We start from the raw sequence: 23,144 nt of genomic DNA, 5'->3' as shown, positions 1-23,144 counted from the left end.
CGTCTCCCCCTGTCCTGTGGGCTTGAGCTTCTCGCTGCCTGGGGATGCTTTCCTCATTAGTGACGAGCTGCTGGTGTATGTCCGCAGTCTCCAGGCAGCCTACGAGGTGCTGCCTTGTGGCAAGGGAGGCAATGGAGGCCTGCGAATATTAGGGAGTGACCCAATGCTGTCAAAAAAGAAAGGGCTGTGAGGGAAAATGCCTTGGTTTTGGGGTTTTGAACCTAGAGGGATGCAGCGTGGTGCCGTTTTCTCATGTTTCTGTGCAGCTAGGATGCTTCCCTCACCGGCTTTTCCTTTCTTTTTCCCTTCGCTCACTCTTTTGGCCAGGATTTTAACATATATCACAGGCTGGTAGGCTAAGAGCCTGGGACTTCCCCTCACCACACTCAAAGTCTTTGATCTTTTGCTTTGGAGGTAACATCAAAAGAATGGCTGAGAAAGACAGCCAGCGCTGTGAAGTTCAACGTTCAAGTTAATAGCTTGACTGAAGGTTGTGCTGCATTGCTGGAGCCGGAGTAAACATCGGCGAGCACGCAGCTCCCTGCCAATGGCCCTCATGCTGCAGCAGGGCTTCGTTTGCATCCACAATTAATCTGGGCCCTTGTGAACGGCAGGATTCTCGTTTCTATTTTGTTACTCCCTATTTCTATATATTTTTAAATTCTCCCAGCGCAGACCATGGGAGCGCAGAGGAGCAGGGCTGCTGCTCTTGGACTGAGGTGTTCCGTGCTGCATCACATTATGTTCCTGGCGGCAGCCATGGCCATGCTGGTGCCCTTGCAGCCCAGTCCTGCCGTTCACATGTACTTTGTCATTTCTGTTTTCTTCTTCCTTTTCAAAATGATTAAGCTAACGACTGTTGGCAAGCAGCTGCCTTTCTCCTCGTGTTGTTAATAATAATAATCACTTATCACTCCCTGTCTAAGCACACAGTGGATAATATGGATTTCCCCATGCCAGATAACATGTAGAAATAATATATATTTTATGCACATATGCCAGATTATATAGGTAAGAAATACGTGTGTGTGTATATATATATCGTGTGTGTGTGTGCATATATATAGATTTAATTACCTTCACACTTCTCTTTGAAATCTCCTGATATGTGTGGGTGGGTGGATGCCTGACTCTTTGTTTTTTCCATTGCCATCTTCTGCTATTTTGGTGGCCTGTGTTCTATATATATATATAAAGTGTGTGTGTGTTTCTTTGATTTACTTATTTTAATCCAGTGCCAATAAGGTGGGGAATTTCATACGATGTCACACACTGGTCCATAGCCTGGCTGCTTTCTGCTGGGCTTGGGGTGTGGGATGCTCTGAAGTGCTCAGTAATTTGGCAGTGTTGGCAATGGCATTGGAACTGGAGTTTTTGAGTGAACTCCAGCAGACTCCAGTGAGTGCTTGGCACTTGTGACTGAATTGGTCTGATTTGTTACATTTACAAGGCTAAAGCATTATTAGGTATGACTGATAGGATGTAGGTTTGTCTGCAGTGTGTTTTGGTGCATACGTACGTGGAGTGACTGATGCGAGTGTTAGAATCTGTAACAAAATAAAAATTGAAGGACTCAGTTTGTTTTCAGACACGTTTGTGTGAGAGACAAACCAAGGATACCATTATTCCCCAGACAGAGGCATTTTCTTCTTAATCCTAGAACAAAGAAGCAAGAGACTCAGATTAGGAGAAAAGTTAATGGCCTTAATAAACTATGAGAGAGAGAAGATTTAAAACTGCTTGGAGAGTGAAAGCATTCATGTATGTTTAGTAGGGCTCTGACTTCTGAAAATTGACATAGAGGAGAAAGTCTTAGTCACTGCATTTTTGCAGTTTTTTGACCTTTTGAGCAGAGCTTCACTGTGGGTCTTAAATCACTCAGCAGTGCAAAGGACAGGATTCACAAAGCAGCAAAGGCACCCAAGGCCTTCTGGCTTCTTGGAAGAATCCTGACCTGGATTCTTTGCACTGCGGAATGAACAAAAAGCTGTGGTGTGTGTGGGAGTTCGGGACATTTGTGCCCTCTCGAGGAAATGTGCAGTGCTTGGCGGGTGATGACCCTGCTGAGGGACACTGCAGGGCTCTTTCTGTGCGGACGGTGAGGCGTGTTAATTTTTGAGCCAATTATCATTCAGAAATGATGGCAAAACATCCAGTGCCACAGTGACAGCCTGCGTCGGGTCATGCGGGAGCTGCTGTTTTTCTTCCTGGACCGATGGGCAAAGTGCTGGATGAGCACACCGAGGTTTTTCAGCTGTTTCTCTTCCCCCTTGTTCCTTCTCATTTGATAAATAATTATTTTCCTCTCTCTTTTTTTTTTTCTTTCTTTTTTTTTAAAAAAGGGCATCTCGTTATTGTGATTAAACCAGGAGTCTGTGCTGACTCTGATTGCTGCCACTGGCAAACCCCCCCCCCCTCCCGGAGGGGCCGGCTGTGGGGAGGGCAGGGCACTCTGGGTTCACTTTGCCCTTCAGGTAACATCCTGATCACAATATGTTGCAAATCCCATGTTGCTTATGGGGCGACAGGAGGAAGAGAATAATAATTTTCAGTAGATTAGCAGCTATTGTATCATTGCATGTTGCTTAATAAGCCTGATATTACATGTGAGAGGTAAGCTCCTTAGTGGAAGCAGGGTGCACTGTAATGACCTTTTGTGTGCAGGTCTGTTGAGATGAAAAGTCCCTCCTGAGGTTAGTGGGTTATCTATTCAGCATGCAAAAGCACTGCCTGCCATGTATTGTCCTGGGCAGACACTCTTCAGTCTATTAATAAGCTCAAAAATCTGTTCAGGAACCTGATTATTTTTTTCCCCCCTCTCTGTAATTCACCTAGGACAAATTTGACTTGGAAATGGAACGGAATTGCTGTGTTGTGATTTTAAAACAAATAAATAAGCCATTGCTATGAAAGGGAGCTCACTGATCCTTATGGCTTCGTATATAATTACCCTTGTATACAGTCATCCCACCTCATTTTCAAAATCAAAAAACACCTCTCAAAACCCCACCACGTGACCAGCATGGGTCATTATGGTCCCCCTCTTTTCCCCTCTCTCCCCCCAATCTCCTGAAGCTTTAGAACTCATGGAATATAAGTGTCTGCAATAAAATTATAAAATGTTGTAAGATCGGCGCCTTTGCTTTGCTGCCTGTTCAGTAAATACACTGGTGTCTCTTGGATGTGCCCTGAGGCTCTGAAACCTGAGGCCTGCCCACATCTTGAGTTTTACTTTCCTCCTCGCAAAGTGCCTCTGGCTAGTGGAGCTGTCGATTGCAGCCCCTTCTACCCCCCCTGTGCTGCTTTAAAAAAAAAAATAAAAAAAATCAAGGTTTTTTTAAGACATCTGTAACAAACCTCAACTAGCTTCAATTTTTATCAACTGCTAGTAAGACTGAAAACTAAAATATTCCTAAAATCTTCATTTGATGCTTATCAGTCCAGACCCTGGCAGGACCAGCAATGTGGCTGCCCTGTGCCCAACGCTGGCTCCTTTTGGAGATCATCCTCAGGGTGAGCATGCTTCTGGCAGCTGGCTCCTGGATGGGCCAGGGCGGGGAGTGGCTGTTATCTTGCTGGAGCCCTTCCTGGGCATCCCTGCCTCCTCCTCCTGCATGGGCTCGCTGCACCCCAAGCTTTTCCCTCCTGCAGTGTGAGGGTGTTGTGTAATTCCTTGCAGCACCAGCAAACACTGCCTTGCTCTGGCTTCTGGAGGCGACCTGCTGTGCATCTCCCTTTGGGCCTTTTGTTTTTTGCTGGGGGAAGATGCACTGTGCTGACAGGGCTCCCCTGAGCCCACATTCCCCTCTGCCCCATGAGCTGCTTGTGCTGCGGTAGCCCCATGCTGCAGCAGGATGTGTGCTGATTGGGGTGCTGATGGTGAAACTATTCTATGCTCAACTCTGACTGAACACCCTAAGAGGAGATTCCATTCCTTTATGAAGTCAAATATTTTCCTTTTTTACTTTCTGGCTATTTTAAGTGAAAATTGTTTTTCTAGTACCTGCTGAGTTCCTTTAATTTCTTTTTTTTTTTTTTTTTTTTTTTTTTCAACATTCATATCTTAAAAGAGAGAACATGATATGCATGAACAGACTTAAGAAACACTCAATGTTCCCAAACCACGGTCCTTTAAATAAATAAATATGAAAGCTGCCTTGTGGGCCAACCAGTCCGAAATGCCTGCGCTATATTTAGCAACAAGAGCAACATTTTTAGGCCACTTCCAGATTTGCACACTCAGGGCTACTCTGACTCCTTTGCTTTAACTTCAGGTCTGTGGCATTGCAGAGTGATAAATGTGTGTGGTGTGAGGCTGTCAGTCCTCCTGGCCGCAGTGCCTTGGCTGAGGTGCTGGTGTGGGATTGCTGCAGCCGCACTGCCCTCATCTCTCCAGCAAAACCCATCATAGACTGGGAGCTGGCACAGGGGCAGTGGCCCTCTGGACAGGGAGCTGTTGTGCAGCAGCCGATGCCCTAGTTCCTTGTGCAGACTAGCTCGCACTCAGTGCACCCACATCATGTAATTATTTTTATTAGTTTTCTCTTTTTCTCCCGTTTTTTGAGGGGATGATGTAGGCTCCCATACGTTGTGCTTTTACTTATGCAGGTCTGCTTTTTTCTTGTATTAAACTAGATAAGTGGGACAGTGTATGATTTGAATTGCTGTTTAGCAAAGTAGATTTCCCACCTTTTTGTCCCCCCCATTCATTAAAACGGAAATGTTTATTTTGTGTCAATGCATCATGCTGTTTGACTTCAGTTCTAGTTCCTTTAGCTCAGGTAATGGATATACCATCATGACTCTTTTGACTTATTTTTCCTTTTGAATAAACAGAACGTATCTCTGGAACTTGCAGTAGTGCACTTCATGTCTTTGTCCCCAAAGTATGCCAGTTCAACTAAAGTTGCTTATGTTGAACTCCTAACATACAGTTCCTTGAAAATTCAGAATTCCTTTCTGAAAGCATGCCACACAGCTACTTGAATTTTGCAGGAATTGTACTTATTTCCACTGAAGGTCTTTTTAAACTGGAAAAAAATAATCTCAATTCTGGACCATACGTCTTTAAAATCTTTTATATCTCCTTTAAGGGAAAAAAAACACAAAAAACATTTTGCTTGTTTTGAGGAAGAGTTTATGTGGCTGATGAGTCAACCAAGAATATTTTAAAAATACTTCATTTAAATACCATAAATGCATATTGCATTGTTTTGGTAGTGCTGGAGGAAACCAGAAAATAAATACACTGGGTGGCTGCCCAGGAAGGAGAGGTGACAGCACAGTTTTACTGACTACTTCAGTTGTTTGTTTTTGCTTTGATCTCAAATGATTCATTTAGTCTTCTGCCTAAATATATTCTTCCTACCTAAACAGGAGCCAGCTTTGCCTCTAGCCAAGCCAGGTGTCTTTTCCATGCACAGGCGAAGTGTAGGGAGGTAAAGAAGGTGACTGCTGTGGTGGTGTGTCCCACGTCAAGCAAGAGTCACACTGTAGGGTTTCTCCTAAGTCTAAGGGGATTTTTAACACCTTCCAGCCCTTTGTGATAAAGGAATTCATGGTGAATGAGGAGGGTGAAGGCATAGGCTACTCTCCATCTGGATGTCTGGGGGGGTGTGGTGGTAACTAGGGATTGTGTGAGGAGATGGGGGAAGCAAAGCCTTCGTCTGCTGGACCACTTGAGGCATGCGGCTTGTGCTTAAAGGAGGGCAGCACGAGCAGCTCTTGCTGGCTCTGCGATCAACTACCCTTGAAGGAGCAAGCAGAGAAGGGTAATTGATGGGGGAAACAACTGGTGCTGGGTGCTGGGAGGGAATGTATATTTCCCAGCTCTCCAGGAGGGATTTGGAAAGAGCAATAATCCCGTGTTAGGAGTAATTTGTTACAGCAAACTGATACTTGAGTGGCAGGAGGATGCTGGCGGAGGCGCAAGGAGGCTGCCTTTGGTGGAGTAGCTGGACTCGCAGGAGGTCAGCCTGACACAAATCCCCCCCCAGCCCACTACTTTTGTTTCTCAGCCAGCACAATTAGCACAGGGGACTCTCGACCTTTTTTAACATCTTTCAAAGACATCTCCACACATCTGAGCTAAAAGATTGTGGCGAGGAATGTGCATCAGGATATGATGCAGCGGAAAGTTTTACAGTCAGGGCCTTCTGAAAAACAAAATAAACTCAACAACAACCTTCCCAGCTTCTCTGAGGAGGTCAGAATGTTGCTGGTGTTTCAGTTGTTATCTTCGGGACTTTTTCCTGAGGTTGTCTTTGGGTTACATTTTTGTGTTAACTTTTTGGGGTTGCTATTTAAATCAAATAAAAAAAAAAAGAAAGAAAGAGAAAATAGACAAAAGTTACCAGCCCTGGGGAAAGAGAATTTTGCAAGTTCTTGGTTTTCATGACAGCCTGAAACCCTTGGAGCCATGTATTCTGCAGTAACCCCTTGTTGCATTGAAGACCCAGTAGCATATAGAAACCACCAGAGATGCGACAGGAAATTCGGTATGAAATTTGCTGGGTTTACTAGAGAGTGGCTCCTGGCGGTTCACCCAGAATTGCTTCATCAACAGGAATTTTTCTGGTGGTGATTCAAGTCATGAGTTTCACTTACCCAACAGTGGGAGAAAATATTTCTCTTTCAGTAAAAACCCCATTGGGTGATGTTACAGTAATGAACAAGGAGCTTGGTTCTGCAGTACTTTTATTCCTGCATCCCGTGGGAGCTGGCAAACATCATATGCCACCTCTCCAGAGCATCATCTCTTGGTGTAGTGCCCTGTGGTGTTTGCAGGTACTGTGCAGAATCTGAGATAAGAACTTAGATCAAAGAGTGAATAAAACCCAATGCAGCCAGTCCTTTGCTGGTATCTGAGATACCCCCTTTGCAGGGGCTGTGGCTTATGGGGTGCTGCACGGGGTGTCTTCCTCCAGCCTAGCCCATGTCCCTATCTACTGACTTCTGATAGCCATTGGAGCTGAGCGCTCTGCGAATGAAACCACTGCTTTCTGAGGCTTCTGTGCCTAAGTGTTTGCTTATAGAAAGGATGTGACAGTCTGTTTGTTCTGAACATTGTGGCAGCAGAGCATGGTGCTGCTATGCTGATGGCCGTTGTCACCAATCTCTACCTTCTTCCTCATTCTCCTTCATCCCTTTGTGCCATAAGAAACCACAGTAGACTTGGGCAAATAAGAATATTTGGGAGAGCAGACTGGATAACTGTCAGTCTCTAATGATGGTAAGGTATGAAGACAGTAGGTAGCACTGAACTGAGAGAAAAGTGTATAAAGATGGCCGTCTACCTGTCCATTTTTATTTCATGCTCGCATACACCATTTTGCATCCTGATCATGTAGAAAGGACTTTGGTGATTGGTGACAATTGAGGAGCCTCGTTAGGAAACGTGTATCTCCTACTCCTGCCTGAGAGTGATGGAAAGGAGGGAAGGTGGAGACCTGCTTTGGAGGGACATTTTTATTCCATATACCACCTATCCTGTGCTATAGATATGCTTAGTGGAATAGGAGAGGGAAAAAGGACAGGGCAAACGTGTTCTGCAGTATTACAACCGAACCAGGCTACTTGATCACTAATCTAAGGTGTTGATGTTTTTCCTTCTTCATTTTTCTCTCTTCAGATGAAACATAGATGGATGCAAAGCTTTAAATCTGTAGTCCCTCCATTGCAAATGGAGTTACAATCTTAACAGAGCTGGAAAGATTTAAGGGAGACAAGGCTTCCCTGGAGCAGCCTTTCTGTAACAATGGAGGTAGTCCAGTGCCATGATCTCTCTCTAACATGCTGTCAGATATTTGTACTGTCTTTATTTAATGCATAGGAAAGAAATTATATTTTATAGACCATAAAATACATTCTTGTACTTCGTGCAAACACTGGTTACCAATTGTTCTCTCACTCACTGGGAGATTGCCAGGAGGAGAAATTAAATGTGGGTCTGTACATCAAATTGTTCAGAGAGTCTTAAACACTGGTTTAGCTTTGCTGATTCTGAACAAGCTGTATCTACAGAGAGACTTTGAGATCTCATGACTTTCCTATTCATTCTGTAATGGAAGTTCAATGCTTGAGTGGAACGAAACAAGTTGCAGACAAAATCTGGGAAAAAAATAGTTAAGATGTGGGGATTGCTTATTTGTTTGTTTATTTATTTTCTGGCTTAAAAGTAAATAGGTAAAAAATGTGTTCTTGTTCCTTTAATGAAATTATGCATTTATTTGTGGCTGTCTTTTGAAGCAGTGTTCTGTAGGCATCTGAAAAGTACTCAACCATCCTGCTGATTTGTGCAGTCAGGGCTGCAGAGGTTTTCAAATCAAATGTGAAAAAAAGTAATGGTGCTTTCCCAAGCTCCACCCGTGATCAAGAAACACTGCCTTTGCTTGTTTTGCTGAGATACCATGTGAACTGCAGAAAGTAGTGCTGTGCTTCTGTGTCACATGAACACTCTTCCTCTTGTAAGTGTGTGGGGGGAAAGAATTAATTCCTGCAGTAGCTTATACCTAGCTTCTTCATGCCCAGTGTCAGAATCCTAAAGCTCCACTGGAGTCTACCAACCTTGTATTTATTGGAGTCACAAACCAATTTTACCTCGCTATTTCAGTGAAATCAATGGCAATAATCCCTTTCACCCATTTTATCATGGGCAAATAATTATCTGAATGTGCTTGAACTTTCCTAAGTGTTAATTCTAAGGATTCTTCAGAGGTCCTTCTACTTGTTCTATTTAGTGCAATGCTGGAGCAGCCTCCTCTGCCTCTTCATCACTGTGTTCATCATTCATGTGGGTGCCCATCTCCTCCTTTGTGCCTGTTCTACTCAGGGTGGTTACACTCTTTGCCCATCAGCCCTCTCTGCAGCTTTTGTGTGTCACTGTCAGCTCCCAGGATTTCTGCTCTCCACTGTCCCTCCTTTGAAATGATCCAAGGTTTGATAATTGCTAATACATTTCTGAAGCTTCTAGACTGCAGTGGGCTCTGCACTCTACTTCTGTATACCCTATGCATCACTTCAGCAATGCGACAAAGGCACAGGCAAAAATATTAAAGTGGGCAACTCAAGCCCTTCTTTTCAGGGACTCCTTGTGCATGACTAGAAGGGAAGGAGACAAGGTCACTGAAACTTGATTTTAGTTTAAAAAAAAAAAGAAAAAGCGGAGATATGTGGTAAGTATTTCCGTGTTTGGCAATTACATGCTTTCATTTCTTGAAGTAGAGGAACCTTTTGTGTGGGAAGGATTGGTCTCACTGAAATAAGCTTTGTTACTCTTGTTACTCACATTTTAAGCAGCTCCCCTGTGTCTCATCGTGGCATATTATGTATTCTGTAGAGGCTGAACATTGTGGATAGCGTCTATTATTTTTCTTATGAAAAAATCCCAGACATTGCAGATCTGCAAGAAGTAGGACATCACTGTAAAGTTTCTGTAGTGGTCTCCTTCAGTTAGTCATTTTCATAGAATCATAGAATGGATTAGATTAGAAGGGACCATTCAGATCATCCAGTTCTAACCCCATCAGTGGATCACAGACTGGGTTGCCAATCCCCAGCTCAGGGGCCAGAGCCCCATTCAACCTGGCCTTGCACATATCCAGGGATGGGTCATCCAGAGCTTCTCCAAGCAGGCTGTTCCAGTAACCACCTTCTAAGTAATGAATTTCTTTTTAATATCTAACCTAAATCTCTCTTTAAACTAAAAGCTGTTCTCTCTTGTCCTATTGCCATTAGACTGCATAAAAATTCGGTCCCCCTGCTGCATATAAGCTCCCCTCAAGTACAGCAAGGCTGTGATGAGGACTCCCCAGAGCCTTCTCTTCTACAGGCTGAACAAATTCAACTCGCTCAACCTTTCTTTATAGAAGAGGTTCTCCAGTCCTTTGATCATCTTTGTGGCCCTGCTCTGAACCCACTCCAACAGCTCCACACCCTTCTTGTGCTGGGAGGCCCCAGGCCTGGGCACAGTACTCCAGATGGGGCCTCATAAGAGCAGAGTAGAGGAGAATGATCACTTCCCTCTCCCTGATGGACACCCCTTGTTTGATGCAGCTCAAATCTAGTGGCTTGTTCATTTTGGTAGTTTGTTTTATTCTCATGTTGCACAAACAAGGCGATAAGTAAAGACAACAGTGAGGGATGGAGGTGGACTAAAGGATAAAGAAGTTGAGACATCTACTTTTTAATTCCATTTAAACCCTCATAGGCTTTCCATTCTGACTGCACTGGCGATGCAGTAGACTGCAGACCTTCTGTTGTAGGCACCAAGACGAGCATCCTATTGCCTCTACTTCTCTTGTCTGCAGAGAGCAATAACACTTTTGTTACAGCTTTTGCTACCATTGCCTTCCCCATAAATCTCAGCTCTCTCCTTAGCATTTTAGTCTCCAGGATTACTAGTGGATCTTTAGCTAAAATTTGCCTAGCTGCCCTCCTGGAAGAATTGCTAAGTATTGGATAAACTCCTCAGCTTCAAAGATGACGTCTTGGCAGATACTTCCAAGCGGTCCTCCAGCGCTGATGAAGAATTGACTAACAGCAGGATTAGGGTCAGGAATATGACCTGGTGTGTTGTGCTGAGATACAGGAAGAGCTCAGACTGGAGGCAGTGGTGTGCTGTGATGCTTAGGAGATGGCCTGTGGCACCGTGTGGTTCCCACCTCCAGCAGCCCTGCTCCTGCCTGCTTCAGTTCCTGGGAGCTAATAAGCACCAGCTGCAGGAAACCTGAGCTGGAAAGTGTTGCTTTCCCTCTTGTTTAAAAACAGTTTAAAAAAAAAAAAAAGTGTTTATGTATTTATCTGCTCTGAGCCATCACTTGCAGGGCATTCCAGCGATGAAAACAATAGTGTGACAAGGGAGCAGCTCCAGGTCGGACACTGCTGCAGGAAACACCTGCAAGCTCTGTGCCATCCCTGACACTAGGGCTGCACTGCTGTGAGCCTCAGAGGTGGGGGATGCTGGCCTTGAGTGAGAGTTTCCAGTGGACTCCTTCAGTCCAATAAGTGTATTTTAGCTGCTTTTGACCAACTCTGCTGTGAAATCTTGGAAAACATGTTTGTTTCCCCATTTCTTTGAGTGTTTTTTTTTTTTTTTTTGTGGGGTGGGGAGAGGGGGAGGAAGGGGAAGATGGGACACCTGTGCAGAGCTGCTTCTACTGTGCCCCTACTTTGCAGGACCTCCTGATTGCAGATGGGAGGTGAGGACATACTGCTCGTAGAAAGGAAGAGTTGGGGTGCTTTTTTTCTCCTTCTACAAAAAAAAATCTGGACCGTTCAAATCATTTGCCTTTTCCCTTGTGCTGACAATTTAACAGCCCTTTTAAAAGCTTTGGTTTCTCTCAAGTCCGCTCACCCCATACGTATTTTAATTTTTGTGCAGAGGCCTGGAGCTTAACAATTATTTTGCTTAAGCTCTCTGAGACTTGCCATAAAACTTTTTTTTTTTTTTTTTAAACACACACATGCTAATGGTCCCCATCAGATCATATTGTTAAGCAGAAATAAAATATGCCAAGATGACATTACTTTAAAAAATGTCAGAAGCATGCCAATGGAGCCTATTTCAACAGTTTTCCTCCGAAATAATTTGCACAGATTTGTTAGAGTTAACTTGTTGAAAAGTCCGATGTTTGTGCAGGCAGTTTGTGACTTCCAGCTGAGCCCAGGATGGGAGAGGAGCAAGCGCGTGTCCAGCGCTTACAGGAGCAGGGCAGTGAGGACTTCCCCCTCCTCCCCTTCCCCCCTGGTGCGGGAATGCAAGCCCAGTGTCGGAGGCTGGGAAAGTCAGCCTTGAATTTTTGTGGACTCCTTGCAAATCAGAGGAACTGTCTGGCTCAAATCTGCATTTAGGGCCGAGAGAATAGGATTTCCTGCTATTTAGTTGCTTGAGGAAGGAAAGGATTTACCTCTCTGCTGTAATAGCGCCTGTTTTTTTTTTCTCCTTCTTCTCCTTTTTAATAAGAATATTGTAGCGCAGTGTAGCAGTAGTAGACCTGCAAAAGCCATCACGCCTCCCTCCCCTTCCCTCACCCTCCCTGTGCTGCACGTGGGTGCTGTGACACGGCTCCCCTGATCCCATGCAGCACGGAGGGGCTGGGGCTGGCATCCGCCTCATTGTGAAAGAGAGAGTTGTGGAGGGCAGCCGCGCTGCAGCTCGGCCGGGCCGTGCTCTGCCCACCATCTGGATCTGGTTAGCTCGCTCGGCAGTAGGGCTGAGTCTCATTTCCTCCAACCAGTAATGTTATATAGGCAGTGATCCTGTTCTGCCCTAACATAATTGAAAATTATGTGTATTGTAGACTCGCAGCGCTGAAATGTAGACTCGTAAAAATCTGTGGCTCAGGTAGCCTGTGGAGATTGAATTTGGCACACAATGAAGCTTTTATGTAAAATAAGAATTATAAGCCACCACATCAATATTGTGTTACAGGCATGACAATTCTTGGATGAGGAGACCTTGAGTCAGGCTCGTCACCTTAAACAATGCTAATATTTTGTACTTTATCAACGGGGCTGGCATTGCAGCCAGCAGGACAGCCTATGTTGTGACCATCCCACCGCTGAAGCTGTAGGTCTGTCTGCTTGAGGCCAGTGGCCCTGTCTGCATAATGGATAGGCCTCATACCTGTGACGAGGGCTGGCTGCTCAGTGGAGTTGTGCAAGCTGCTTTGCTGATCCTTGTACCCTCACTCATGAAAATGGATGATGTTTCGTAGGTGTGAAATGGGGCCTTGCTGGTTAGGGCTGCTCCTGCTGGGCACAAAGGGTGCCCAAAAACAGTGAGTTCCAGACAATTGGCATCAGCTGTGTTTGAGCCATTGCTGGAAGATTTCTGAACCTGTTTTGGCAGGGATGGGTAACAGACTTTACTGAGAGCCTAAACTGTAAGAGTTTACAGCACAGAAAAGCAAAGCATTGGCCAGCTCTTCCTGAAGCTTTTTTTGAACTACCTCTCTTGGCTCTTGCAAGATGGAGGAAGAACAGGAATGGTCATGCTGTCTTGCCCTGTTTCTCCATATGGGAACTTAGTGCTAGTAAAAAGAGCAGAGCAGGCAGTCCTGAAAGCTTTATAACCCCTACTGTAACTCCTGGCAAGATAGGCTCTGATGTGAGCTAGTTCCTGCTGCTGTGTCAGTGTTTCTTGGTCTGCCCTCAGGAACAGACTCAGAGAAGCCCACGCATTTCTTGACCTGTCTTTTAGAACAATTACTGATGTGAGATCCTTTAGGAGTTATCAGGTTTATGGCATTCCAGAGCTGTTCATGATGATCAAGTGGTCATGGAAACACGTGTGGTTGCTTTGTTTAGGTGGACAGTCACTCACTGGCCATGTTCTGTAAGCTGGCTGGTTCTTGTAAGGACTTTAGCTGTGCTAGAAGTAACTTCTCACATCTCCTAAACAGTCACGTGTCAGGAGGCAGACATCCTGTGAAGACATCTGCCTCAGAAGAAGAAATAAATGCAGTCTCTAGAATGACAGTGCCTTTTACCAGTGTTTAGTACTTCACTCCCTGGCTGAAGAGACAGGGGAAGCTGTTAGGCACTGTGACCCATCAGGACAAATGCTATGGAGTTTTTGTTCCTTCCTGGAAATCCGCGTGCCTCTTTACGTGGTGGAGTTAAGATCAGTGAATGTGAAAGACGACTGACAGACTCCAAAAAATCTATCAATGCCTTGTTTTAATGGTGCTGTTCACAAATCTGAAATGTATCAAATCCACCCTGAAGTTAAGAAGCTCTCAGTCATCTTCAGTTTTGAATTCATTTCTGTGCATTTGGGTTGTGCTTTTAAGCATTTCTTTAAAACCCCAAACGTAATCTCAACTTTAGAATTTATGTCGTGATTGCCTACATGGAAGAACAGGGATTTGATACAAGTGATCAAGTATCCAGAGGCTTACTATCAAGTGATATGAGTTAGAAAGTTAGAAATTAGTTAGAAATTAGTTGCTTACAGTAGACTAGTTCTCGTTTGTTTGGGTTTTATTTCTTGTTTTCAAGAACTGCTGAAACATTCTGGTCCACACTGTACAAATCCCAAATGTGAAGATGAATAAAAATACAAGACTTCTTGGAACTTGAGGAACTTGTATGGAGCACAAATCCAGAGTATGGCTTTGTTTATTTGCATTCCAGTAGCTTAGAAATCTCAGACCTGCCAAGCGATGGGAAATGGGAGTACATCCTCCTGCTTTTGGTCAGTGCCTATGGGTCTTGCAGCAAAGTGGCCTTGCATGCTAGCAAATGTTTTGCATACACGAGCAAATGTGATAGCGATGTGCTGAAAGCGTGGAACCAGATCTCCTTCCTTCCTTCACGGAGATTTAAATAAAGCTTCCGTTGTTAGTTGGAGTGGCAGGGGCTGTTTGTGCATGGTTCTCCTTCAAGATAACTCGCACACACACACACACACAAAAAAGCGATGAGTAAACATAACTATTTCTCTAGATATTTTCTAGGAATAGACCTGTTAGGTCAATCGGAGTCCAGTGCTAAACAGGATCTTCTGTAGTGGTTAGATCGATGCACACAGCTGCTTTTCTTAGGTCTGGAAGGGGGTTGAAGTATGTGGCAGTAAGCAAATTTTCCTGCACAATATAGGGCTTTTAGAGATCACATGTTAACCATTGGCACAGAGTATCACCACACAGAGTGTAAAGCTCAGACAGAAATTAGATTTAGTTTTAGTTGATACTTGATGATGTGAGGGTCTGTTTTGTTTTGTTTTGTTTCTACTTCTCTTTCCTTTTCTGAATCACCACCCTCTTATACTGTAGATCGACCTTATATTCAGACCAGCATCCGTGACATAAATATGTTCTGGCTATCTGTGAGTGTCTGGCCAGAGCAACTGAGAGTGTATGCGCCAGGCTATATTCTGTCTTGGACATCATCAGCTGGAGAGATTATTGAGTTTGGCTGTGTAATTGAATAAGTTACACTGTGCAAGTCCCTTAAGAGTTGTCTCCTGGTGATGATGAGCAAGAAGAAAACAACCCACGGTGACTTCCAGAGCCAGTGGAAAGGAGAAAAGATAGATGCTGAGAGCCAGAATGGATGTGAACTCAGCACTGCTTTTTGGGCAGACATCTGCCTTCAGGGTGAAGTTAGAGTTGTTGACATGCTGCATTTGTTGAAAGAGGGCCAACAGATATGATCCTTACTGAGATACTGAGATCATATTCTTAACTACTGATAGGTGTTTTCTGTCTCTTGAGACTGATAATCTACCTTCCCCTTCCTTGTACCATCTTCTTTTCGTGATTATGATATTTTGCCTCTGGGTGGCTTTTCTAGGTTTGCTATGATTAATAAAATTATTGTAGTATTGTCTCTGCAGTCTGCCATATTTTCTTATTCCTGAACTGTGATTTGGTGGGATGGGACTGTTAGATGTTTTTTTTTTTATTTCCACAAACATGCGAAATTGTCTTAATTTTTGTTTCAGCTCCTTGCATACGTTTTAATTTATATCTTTTTGCCCATGTTACCTAAGATTTGCTTTTTTTTTTTTTTTTTTTTTTTTTTGCCTTTCTTTTCTGAACTCATTTTTCTTTTCCCATTTTTGTTTCCTCCATCCAGTATCTGCAGATGAAATGGCCACTGCTTGATGTTCAGGCAGGGAGCCTTCAGAGTAGACAAGCCCTCAAGGATGCTAGGTCTCCATCTCCAGCACACATTGTTGTAAGTAAACACAGAAGATGTTCTTTATTTGTTTTCTATTTTTTTCTTAAAGGCATTTGACCTCAATCGCATTGATTGTCATCACTTTTCTTTTGCACAAACAGAAAGATAAATACTTGCAAAGAAACAGAAACTCTAAGAAGCCCATGGTAAAAGGAAGGAATATATATTTCATTGCTGGGCCGCTTGTTAAATTATCATTTATGCTGCTTAGCTCTGTGCTTATTAGGAGAGCATAGAGTTGAAAATGCTTTAAGATTTCATACCGCAGAATGATTTAGTGGCAATGAATTGTGATCCAGTTGGTTTACACATGATTATGTTGAACTGAAATTAATGAAGAGATACTTTCGAAAAGCAAAAAAAAAAAAAAAAAAAAAAAGAACAAAAATGCTTCCTTGTTCTATAGTCCTTTATTTTATTAACTTCTTGGTTAAATTTTCTTGCATCTGTTTGGAAGACAGTGTTGAATTTGAAATATTCAATACAAATTTGCATGAGAAAAGTATTGGAATTTCATTTTATTTTCTGAAAGAGCATCCACACAGATTCAAAAAGAATCTCTCTATATGGTTCTGTGTCAGAAGGGCATTATGCATTTCCTTTCCTCACCTCTGGCCAGATTCAGCACAATCTATCGTTAAGGAGCCGTTTAGCTCTGAGGGCCTATCTGGAGAATATAACTTTGGAAAAATGGCATGTAGTGGTTTAGAATATTTCTTCTGTGATTCTTTATTGTTAAATTTTGTGTTTTTTAAAAACTTTTATGATGAACGGATGACAAGATTGATCCCAAGAGACAATACTTGTTCTTTCTCTTCTGTTATGAAGTCTAAAGCGGATATGGTTGATAGACTAGACATGTATATGGTTTGTTAGATATTTTAAATAGTAGTAAAAGTTTTTGTTGTTTCACTATTGTTTCTAACTTGAGAAGTGTCAGCCCTTTGCTATGAGTGCCTTAAGTTTGTTTGTTTGTTTTTAATTAAAAGAAAAGTTCCATATCTTCTAGAGTTCATAGCTTCTAAAATAGACTGCAGAATGGACTGCCCAGTGTGGCAAAGTGATGAGTACAGTCCAATACTTGCTTAGTTGAAACACTGGTTGCTTCCATTTTTTAGAATGACTTTGTTTTTCCTTTTTGCGTGCTTGGGCTGTTATTGAAGGAAGAGGTGGGAGAAGAGATGTTTGGCTGCTTATTCAGAAAGGGGCAGCCATCAAAACCTGTCACCGTCTTCTCCCTGATAAGAAACGCACCAAAATAACTTCTATCTTTTAGTGTTTTTCTAAATGCTGTGCCCAAGAACCGACTCCCCCTGGGCTCTGGGTCTGAGTTCACAGCTTAGGCTTGCTGGTAGTATGGTCTTGCAGGAAGATTTGTGAGGTAGTGGGAAGTTTTCCCAGCTGTTGGCAGCCTAAGGGCAGGCTGAGTTTGGGTGGCAGAACTGGACATCACCTGCACATTTGAGCACCTGCTGTCCCTCCAGCTTGCCTTTGAAAATCAAAGCAGCTTGTGGTGCCGGTCCTGGTTAGGCTCCCTGCTCACAGCATCACTACTGCCAGCCCCCTTAGCCCCTCCACTGGGAATGGGCAATATGAAGATAAGTTGAACACACATATGCACTAAAAAGAGCGCTGCCAGTATAAAAATCAAGATCATTTTGGAAAATAAAGAAAAAACCTGTTTCCAGGAAGGCTGAGGTTGATCTGCCGTGTATTTTGACCATTTATGGGGTTCTTATGGGTCTTTTTAAAAGCAGTTTCACTCTGCTATTCAATAAAAAGCATATTTACCATAGCAACCACTTAAGCTGTGAGGAACATATACTACCTCCGAGATGGAGGCCACCTTCCAAAAGAGCCACAGCTGGCATTTGTAATGTGATCTTTTGTGCTACTTACAATGATGGAGGAAAGAGGAGGAGGCGGAAGAGCAGGACGGGGGAGCAGTGGGTTTTGAGGTGTGGGGAGTGCAGATTCTGCAAGGTTTCATTATTATTTCTAAGAGAAAGCTGTTTTGCCTTGTTCTGTTAAAATAAATAAGTAAAGGCAGCTTCTTTTTTTCCACACTTTTTCCGGGCATCCACCCCAGGTCAGATGCATTCTGTGGAGTAAAACTGTGTTGTTGTTTTCTCTTTTTTTTTTTTTTTTGGTTAAAGTAAGAAAGGGCTGGGTAGTGGCATTCAGGGAAGCAGCAGTGATGGAGAGCAGATGAAGCAGCAGTGTATGCCAGTTATCCAGGGATGTGTAAGATTTCTCTGGTCCCCACTCATCACTGCCACATGTAGCACCTGGGGGGGGAGTTTGGCTGCTCTTGTACTGGGCTCTGTACCTCCATACCTCATTCTGCCTATCTGAGAATGCTTGCATGGAACAATAAGCAGTACTTCATGGACAAGCTTGTATTTCTGCATGGCTATAGGGACAGAAATGGGCTCTCCACCCATGCTGCTACATCTTGTCTGCCCGCCAAGCTTATCCGTGCCAGTTTTATTTCCTGAGTTCAGTTGTGCTGCCCCGAACATCTACAGGAAAATGCTAACACCTGCAAATCATTTCTTATCTTTAGCATATCTCTGAAATCAGTATGAAGGCTAATCTTTATAGCTGCATTACAAAGAGAGGGAAGGAAAGCGTGTGGGTTTTTTCTTTCTTTCTTTTTTCTTTTTCATTTTTCTCTTTTTCATTTTTTTTATTTATTTATTTTAAATTCTATTTAACATTCTTGCTTTTCAGTGCTTGGCTCTGATTAACACGGTCTCTTTCTCAGGGCCTCAGCCTTTACACCCAGCTTCGATGAAACTCCCTTTGGCTTCAGTGTGAGTTTTTAGCTTAATGACTCAGGTCTGCAGAACATGGCTGTCTATAATGTCTTAAGTAAAGTCTATACTATTTGTCAGCCCTGCTCCTTTCAGATTTGTTTAAGAACATTAAGAATACAAAAATGGAAGCAAAAGACCAGCATGAATAATTTGGCTGGATTGCCCCCAGTGCTGAGGGCTGGGTTAATACTGCTTTTCATGGTGCTTGAGAGAGTCTCCAAGGCCCATAATGAGAAACAGAATATTAAACTGAAATTATGTTCAGCATGTCTTGAGGAAGGTACAGCATGAGGCTCCATTTAAGACCAATACATTTATTTGCATTTAGGAGCTTCACTCATCTTGTAAGACTCTTGCATCTTGCTTTGGCACAGTCATGCTGTTTATCTGTGTCCAAAGGTGAAAGAAAACTGGGGAAAAAATTGTTTTAATAGTACACTATTAAGCTTACTAGGTCAAAATTTTGAATTCAGCCTGTGGATAGTACAGTAATGAGGCTGTGACTTTGAAAGGATTTTATGGCTATTTTCTTCCCCTTTTTTCCCCCCGACCTCTGATTTTGTTGGAAAAATAAGTTTTTGGGTGTAAAATAGGCCTCAATTGGGAGTTCTTCTAGACAAGTAGGCTAGTTGCCCTGAAATCCCTTGTTGAATGTGGACTTAACCTGCTCTTCTCACCTGAGACAGCATGGTGATAGGGGTACAGGCTGGGTGCCCCAGCACTGAGATTCTCACCTGAAAACTCTGGGTTACGGTGCAGATAGGCAAGCAAAAATGAGGTGTAACCATATTAGCATCTCTAAAATCTGCCTTCTACAGAATGCAAGATCCTTCAGAACCATTTTTATCTGTGTATGTTTTTCTCTTTATGGTTGTAGGAGCGCATGTTGTTATTCCCTGTTCTTTGCAAAGTAAATATTCTGACTAAGCTGTACCCTGGTTTGGGCAGAAGGATGGGTGAAGGCTGTTCCCTGGGTTCTGCTTCCTGCTGTCTTGGCTACACAAAGACTTGCTTTTAGCTTTCTTTGTAGCAGGCGAAAACAGTCTGAACCCAAAATGGTGGTGGTTTGGTGCAGTATGTTTCTTACAAATCAGTTAAAGGTTTAAAAAATTCCTGCATTTTCTTCTGCAGGGAGGCCTTTTGAAGTAAATGTAAATGTTACCTTGGGGGAGGACTTCTTGTACTGTTTGGCCTGGGTTTTCTAATACATAATGAACACAGCCATGAAGTAGACTGAATCCCCAAGAACAAAGAATCACTGTGTAGTAGTATATCTATTTTTTTTTCTTCCTTTTTTTTGCTTAAGGAGGTGAAAATGTGTTTTCAAAACATAATATGACAAGCAAAACTTAAGGCAAAACCATCTCAAAAATGTACTCTCTGTTCTCAACATCTTCGACACATGTGGAGAGTGTGTCTGTGGCTGCTGGGCATTTTGGGGGGATCAGGAGTTGTTTCCCAGAGCATTTACAGTCGGAGCAGCCGAGTCTGCTCTCCTTTCCTCCTAATTTTTTTCAATCTCATATGTTTTGCACTTATGTGTTTAGGGAAAAAAAAGGAGAAGTACCTATGAAATCATGAGGTTTATCTAGATTTTAGAATTCACCTGCTGTCCCATCAAATGCTTCAGGGCAGAAGTGTGGTGCATCCAAACACGTTTGCAGTCCTCTATGTGTAGAGCGAAGATGTGTAATCTTGCGACTCCCACTCATGGTGCCCAGAGAGGGCTTTTTAAAGCTCTTGCTTTGTTTGTCTTTAGTATTTTGTCTTTAATATTTTGTTGTAGAGAGGCTGTTCTTCCTTTGCAGTAATCTCTTGAGATGTTTTCAGATAGGCCACGTGTGCCCTTGATGGGACACCCTCCTCTGCAGAGATCTGCAGAGCAATCCCCTGAGCACACAGCTTGTGTTGAGAGCTCCAGGAATGTGGAGGTGTCAGGGTAGGAGTAGTGTGTGTTTCATGTCAGTGCTCTGTGTCAAGAGGGTGTTTGCATTGTAGTGGCAGCCTAGCAGCCCCTGATGGCAGGTTGGTCACGCCTTAGTGCTTGGACCCAATACACAGGTCCTGCAGACTCACACTGCAGAAATACTCAGGCAGGCTTAATTGGAAAGCTTCTTTAGTGACTCTGCTTTTTAAATGCTCTATACTTTATTTGGCTAATTGCTCTGGCAGTTGCAAAGTAAACAAGATGTTTCATTAATGTATGCCTAAAAGTGTGCAAACATCTTGCTCCGGATTTTCAGAGCTGCATGGAATTCAGCCATAGAACAAATTAAACTTGCTGAGAATTTTGTGGGTAAATCTTTCACTGCTACAGCAGTGCTTTTTTTTTTTTTTTTTTTTTTTTTTTTTGGGGCAGGGTTGTGTTTTAAAATGTGCTCAAACCCAAGTCTTTGGGGCTAAGTATAGAATAAGTATAGAATTCATCTACCAGCAGCCTGATAAAATTATTTTGGACAGGTTCCTATAAAGCACACATTATATTCAGTACCCACTAAATATGAATGGGAAATCTAGTGCTTGGTTTGAGTAGAGCAGAGAAGAAATGTCATTGAGTAATTTGATAAATTTGCAGAGGAATTCAGACTTTTGGGGATGGTTTATGGCATTGCCTTTACTCTGTGTCATAATGTCCATTCTCTACTAGTGGTGTTTGGATACTGAAACAATCTCTCTGTTTTAATGCTGAGACTGGAAATGTGCGGATTTGTACCTCTTACTGTGAAGGGAGCAGGGATTCAGTGCTTCTGCAAATATCAGTCAGTGCTGAAGTACCTTTAGAAGACACCTTGGGGCTGGATCAGCATCTGGGACAAATTGTCACACTTACTTGTAGTCAAGTGCTCTGCGAGCAGCTCTGGAAACTCTGAATGTTGAGATATTTCAGCTGTGAATAAATGCTATAAAACATATAGTACTGCCAACCCCAATTGTTCTAGGATCATGAGTCAAGTCTCAAAGGATCATGAGGATTGGTGGACGTTTTTTTTGTATGTGTTTTCTTCTTCTTTATTATTATTATTATTTTTTTTTTTTGGTATGTGTTTGTTTGTTTTCTGTTTCTTAAATAATACATTTTGTATTCTCTTTATTTGTTCTCTGGTTCCTGAGCCTGCAGGGTATACTCCCCTCACATTCTCAAACTTTTCTCTGCAGCAGTTCAGGGGCTTGTTGTGTGTTGTAAGTGCAGGCTGAGGTTCTTCCCTAAACACTTGGCTTATGGGCTACCGTGCTTTATGGAAAAATAGCAAGTAGTGCTGGACTGGCTGTAAAATCCTAGGAGCTGGCAACTCTCAGCATTGCTCTTAGAGAAGGCAGCCGGCTATGTGTGTTGGCATGTGCTGCGGAGCGTCCGTTTCTTGTGGGTTATGTGGCTGGGCTTGGAGAACCTGGTGTGGAGTGTTTGCAGGGCTTTGGCTGATGGGTGGAGATATGTGAACACTTGTTCGTCAGAAGGCTTAAGTAAAATGTCGTGTCTTCAGTTTGGCTGGAAGCGCGTCCGTTGCAGGCTACAATCTTGCATCTCCTGCTTGTAAAGTATCTGGCGTTCCCTGAATGTGATGCAAATATGAGCTCCTAAATTCTGTATCCATTTCTGGCTGGATAGTTTGGAGTGCGGCAGAATTGCAGAGAGCCACATTCTGAGGTAGAAGCTCTACATTTGGAAGGCCCTAGGAGAGAGTTTTAGCTCAGAGTAGCCTAGGCTGTCACCTGAAATAGATTCAGCCACATGGTGGTGTGCATACTGCCAGAGCATGCGTGTTAGATTAACCTGTATAGACTTGCGTGGGTCTAAAATGAGGCACCCAGTGTTCCACAGTGGGGCTGATGTACTGGTGGGAGACAGGGAAGAACAGTGGGCTGAGCCCAAGGTCTGTGTGAGGGTCACAACATGCTGGCTGTGCTGATTGCATCGATGAGGATGTGTGCTGAGGCTGGTGGGGCTCTGGGCCCCACAGAGCCCATGCATAACTGGATTATGGATGGGAACTGAGGAAAGCAGGGACTAAAGAACGTAAATAATGGGTTGGGAGCCAGAGTCCCTGCTGACTGGAGCAGAGCAACAATCTCATCATGAGCAGGAGGCCTAAAGGGTGCCATCATTTTTACCTAAATTGCTTCATTCCCAATGTAGCTTTGGGCCAGTGGGAAAGCCCAAATACTGGATAGAAGTAGCTGTCTCCAAAAAGCTATTGCTCATTATCTCTCCATGCTGCCACTCTCATTCAGCAGTAAGAGACCCTTTGTGCTGTTTAGCTTAATCCGCTTTGGAAACAGATTAAGCTAAACCACACAAAGAAACTCTTAGTTCTGAATGAGAGTGTCCACACCGAGAGATAATTCGAAATAGTTGTTCTGCATTTTTTTAATTCACACTCAAGCCCTTGAACAAAAACTTCACCATGCAGACAAACCCACTTGAGCAGAAACCTCCTATTTTCTGTCTAAACAAGATCTGTGTGCTGTGTCCAGGTGCTGTAATAAAGAAAACAGCCCATACTTCTCATTAAAAAGAGAGGAAGGAAGCTGGCATTGCTGGGCTTGGGACTATTTGTTTGCCAAGTTGCTCAAACCCAGTGTTGTTTCTCTTTTGAGTGGGATGGAAGGGTTGGGATTGGATTATGCATCGGACATTTC

General features: G+C 43.3%; 1 protein-coding gene across 16 annotated transcripts in view; it reads left to right on the top strand.

Moving 5' to 3' along the window:
* Positions 1 to 23,144, top strand: part of TCF7L2 (transcription factor 7 like 2) — a 171,856-nt gene that overhangs the window by 45,586 nt on the left and 103,126 nt on the right. For all 16 annotated transcript variants that reach the window (XM_042817827.1, XM_042817828.1, XM_042817825.1 and 13 more), the window contains exon 4: positions 15,583 to 15,684. In XM_042817827.1, coding sequence (XP_042673761.1) covers positions 15,583 to 15,684 — 102 coding nt within the window. The remainder of the gene's footprint in view (positions 1 to 15,582; positions 15,685 to 23,144) is intronic.

The sequence above is a fragment of the Centrocercus urophasianus genome, unplaced genomic scaffold (genome assembly GCF_019232065.1).
Source record: "Centrocercus urophasianus isolate 14NV4802_14NV808 unplaced genomic scaffold, USGS_Curo_1.0 seq_17, whole genome shotgun sequence".
In the NCBI taxonomy this organism is placed as follows: domain Eukaryota; kingdom Metazoa; phylum Chordata; class Aves; order Galliformes; family Phasianidae; genus Centrocercus; species Centrocercus urophasianus.
This window is presented reverse-complemented; position numbering and strand designations above follow the sequence as displayed.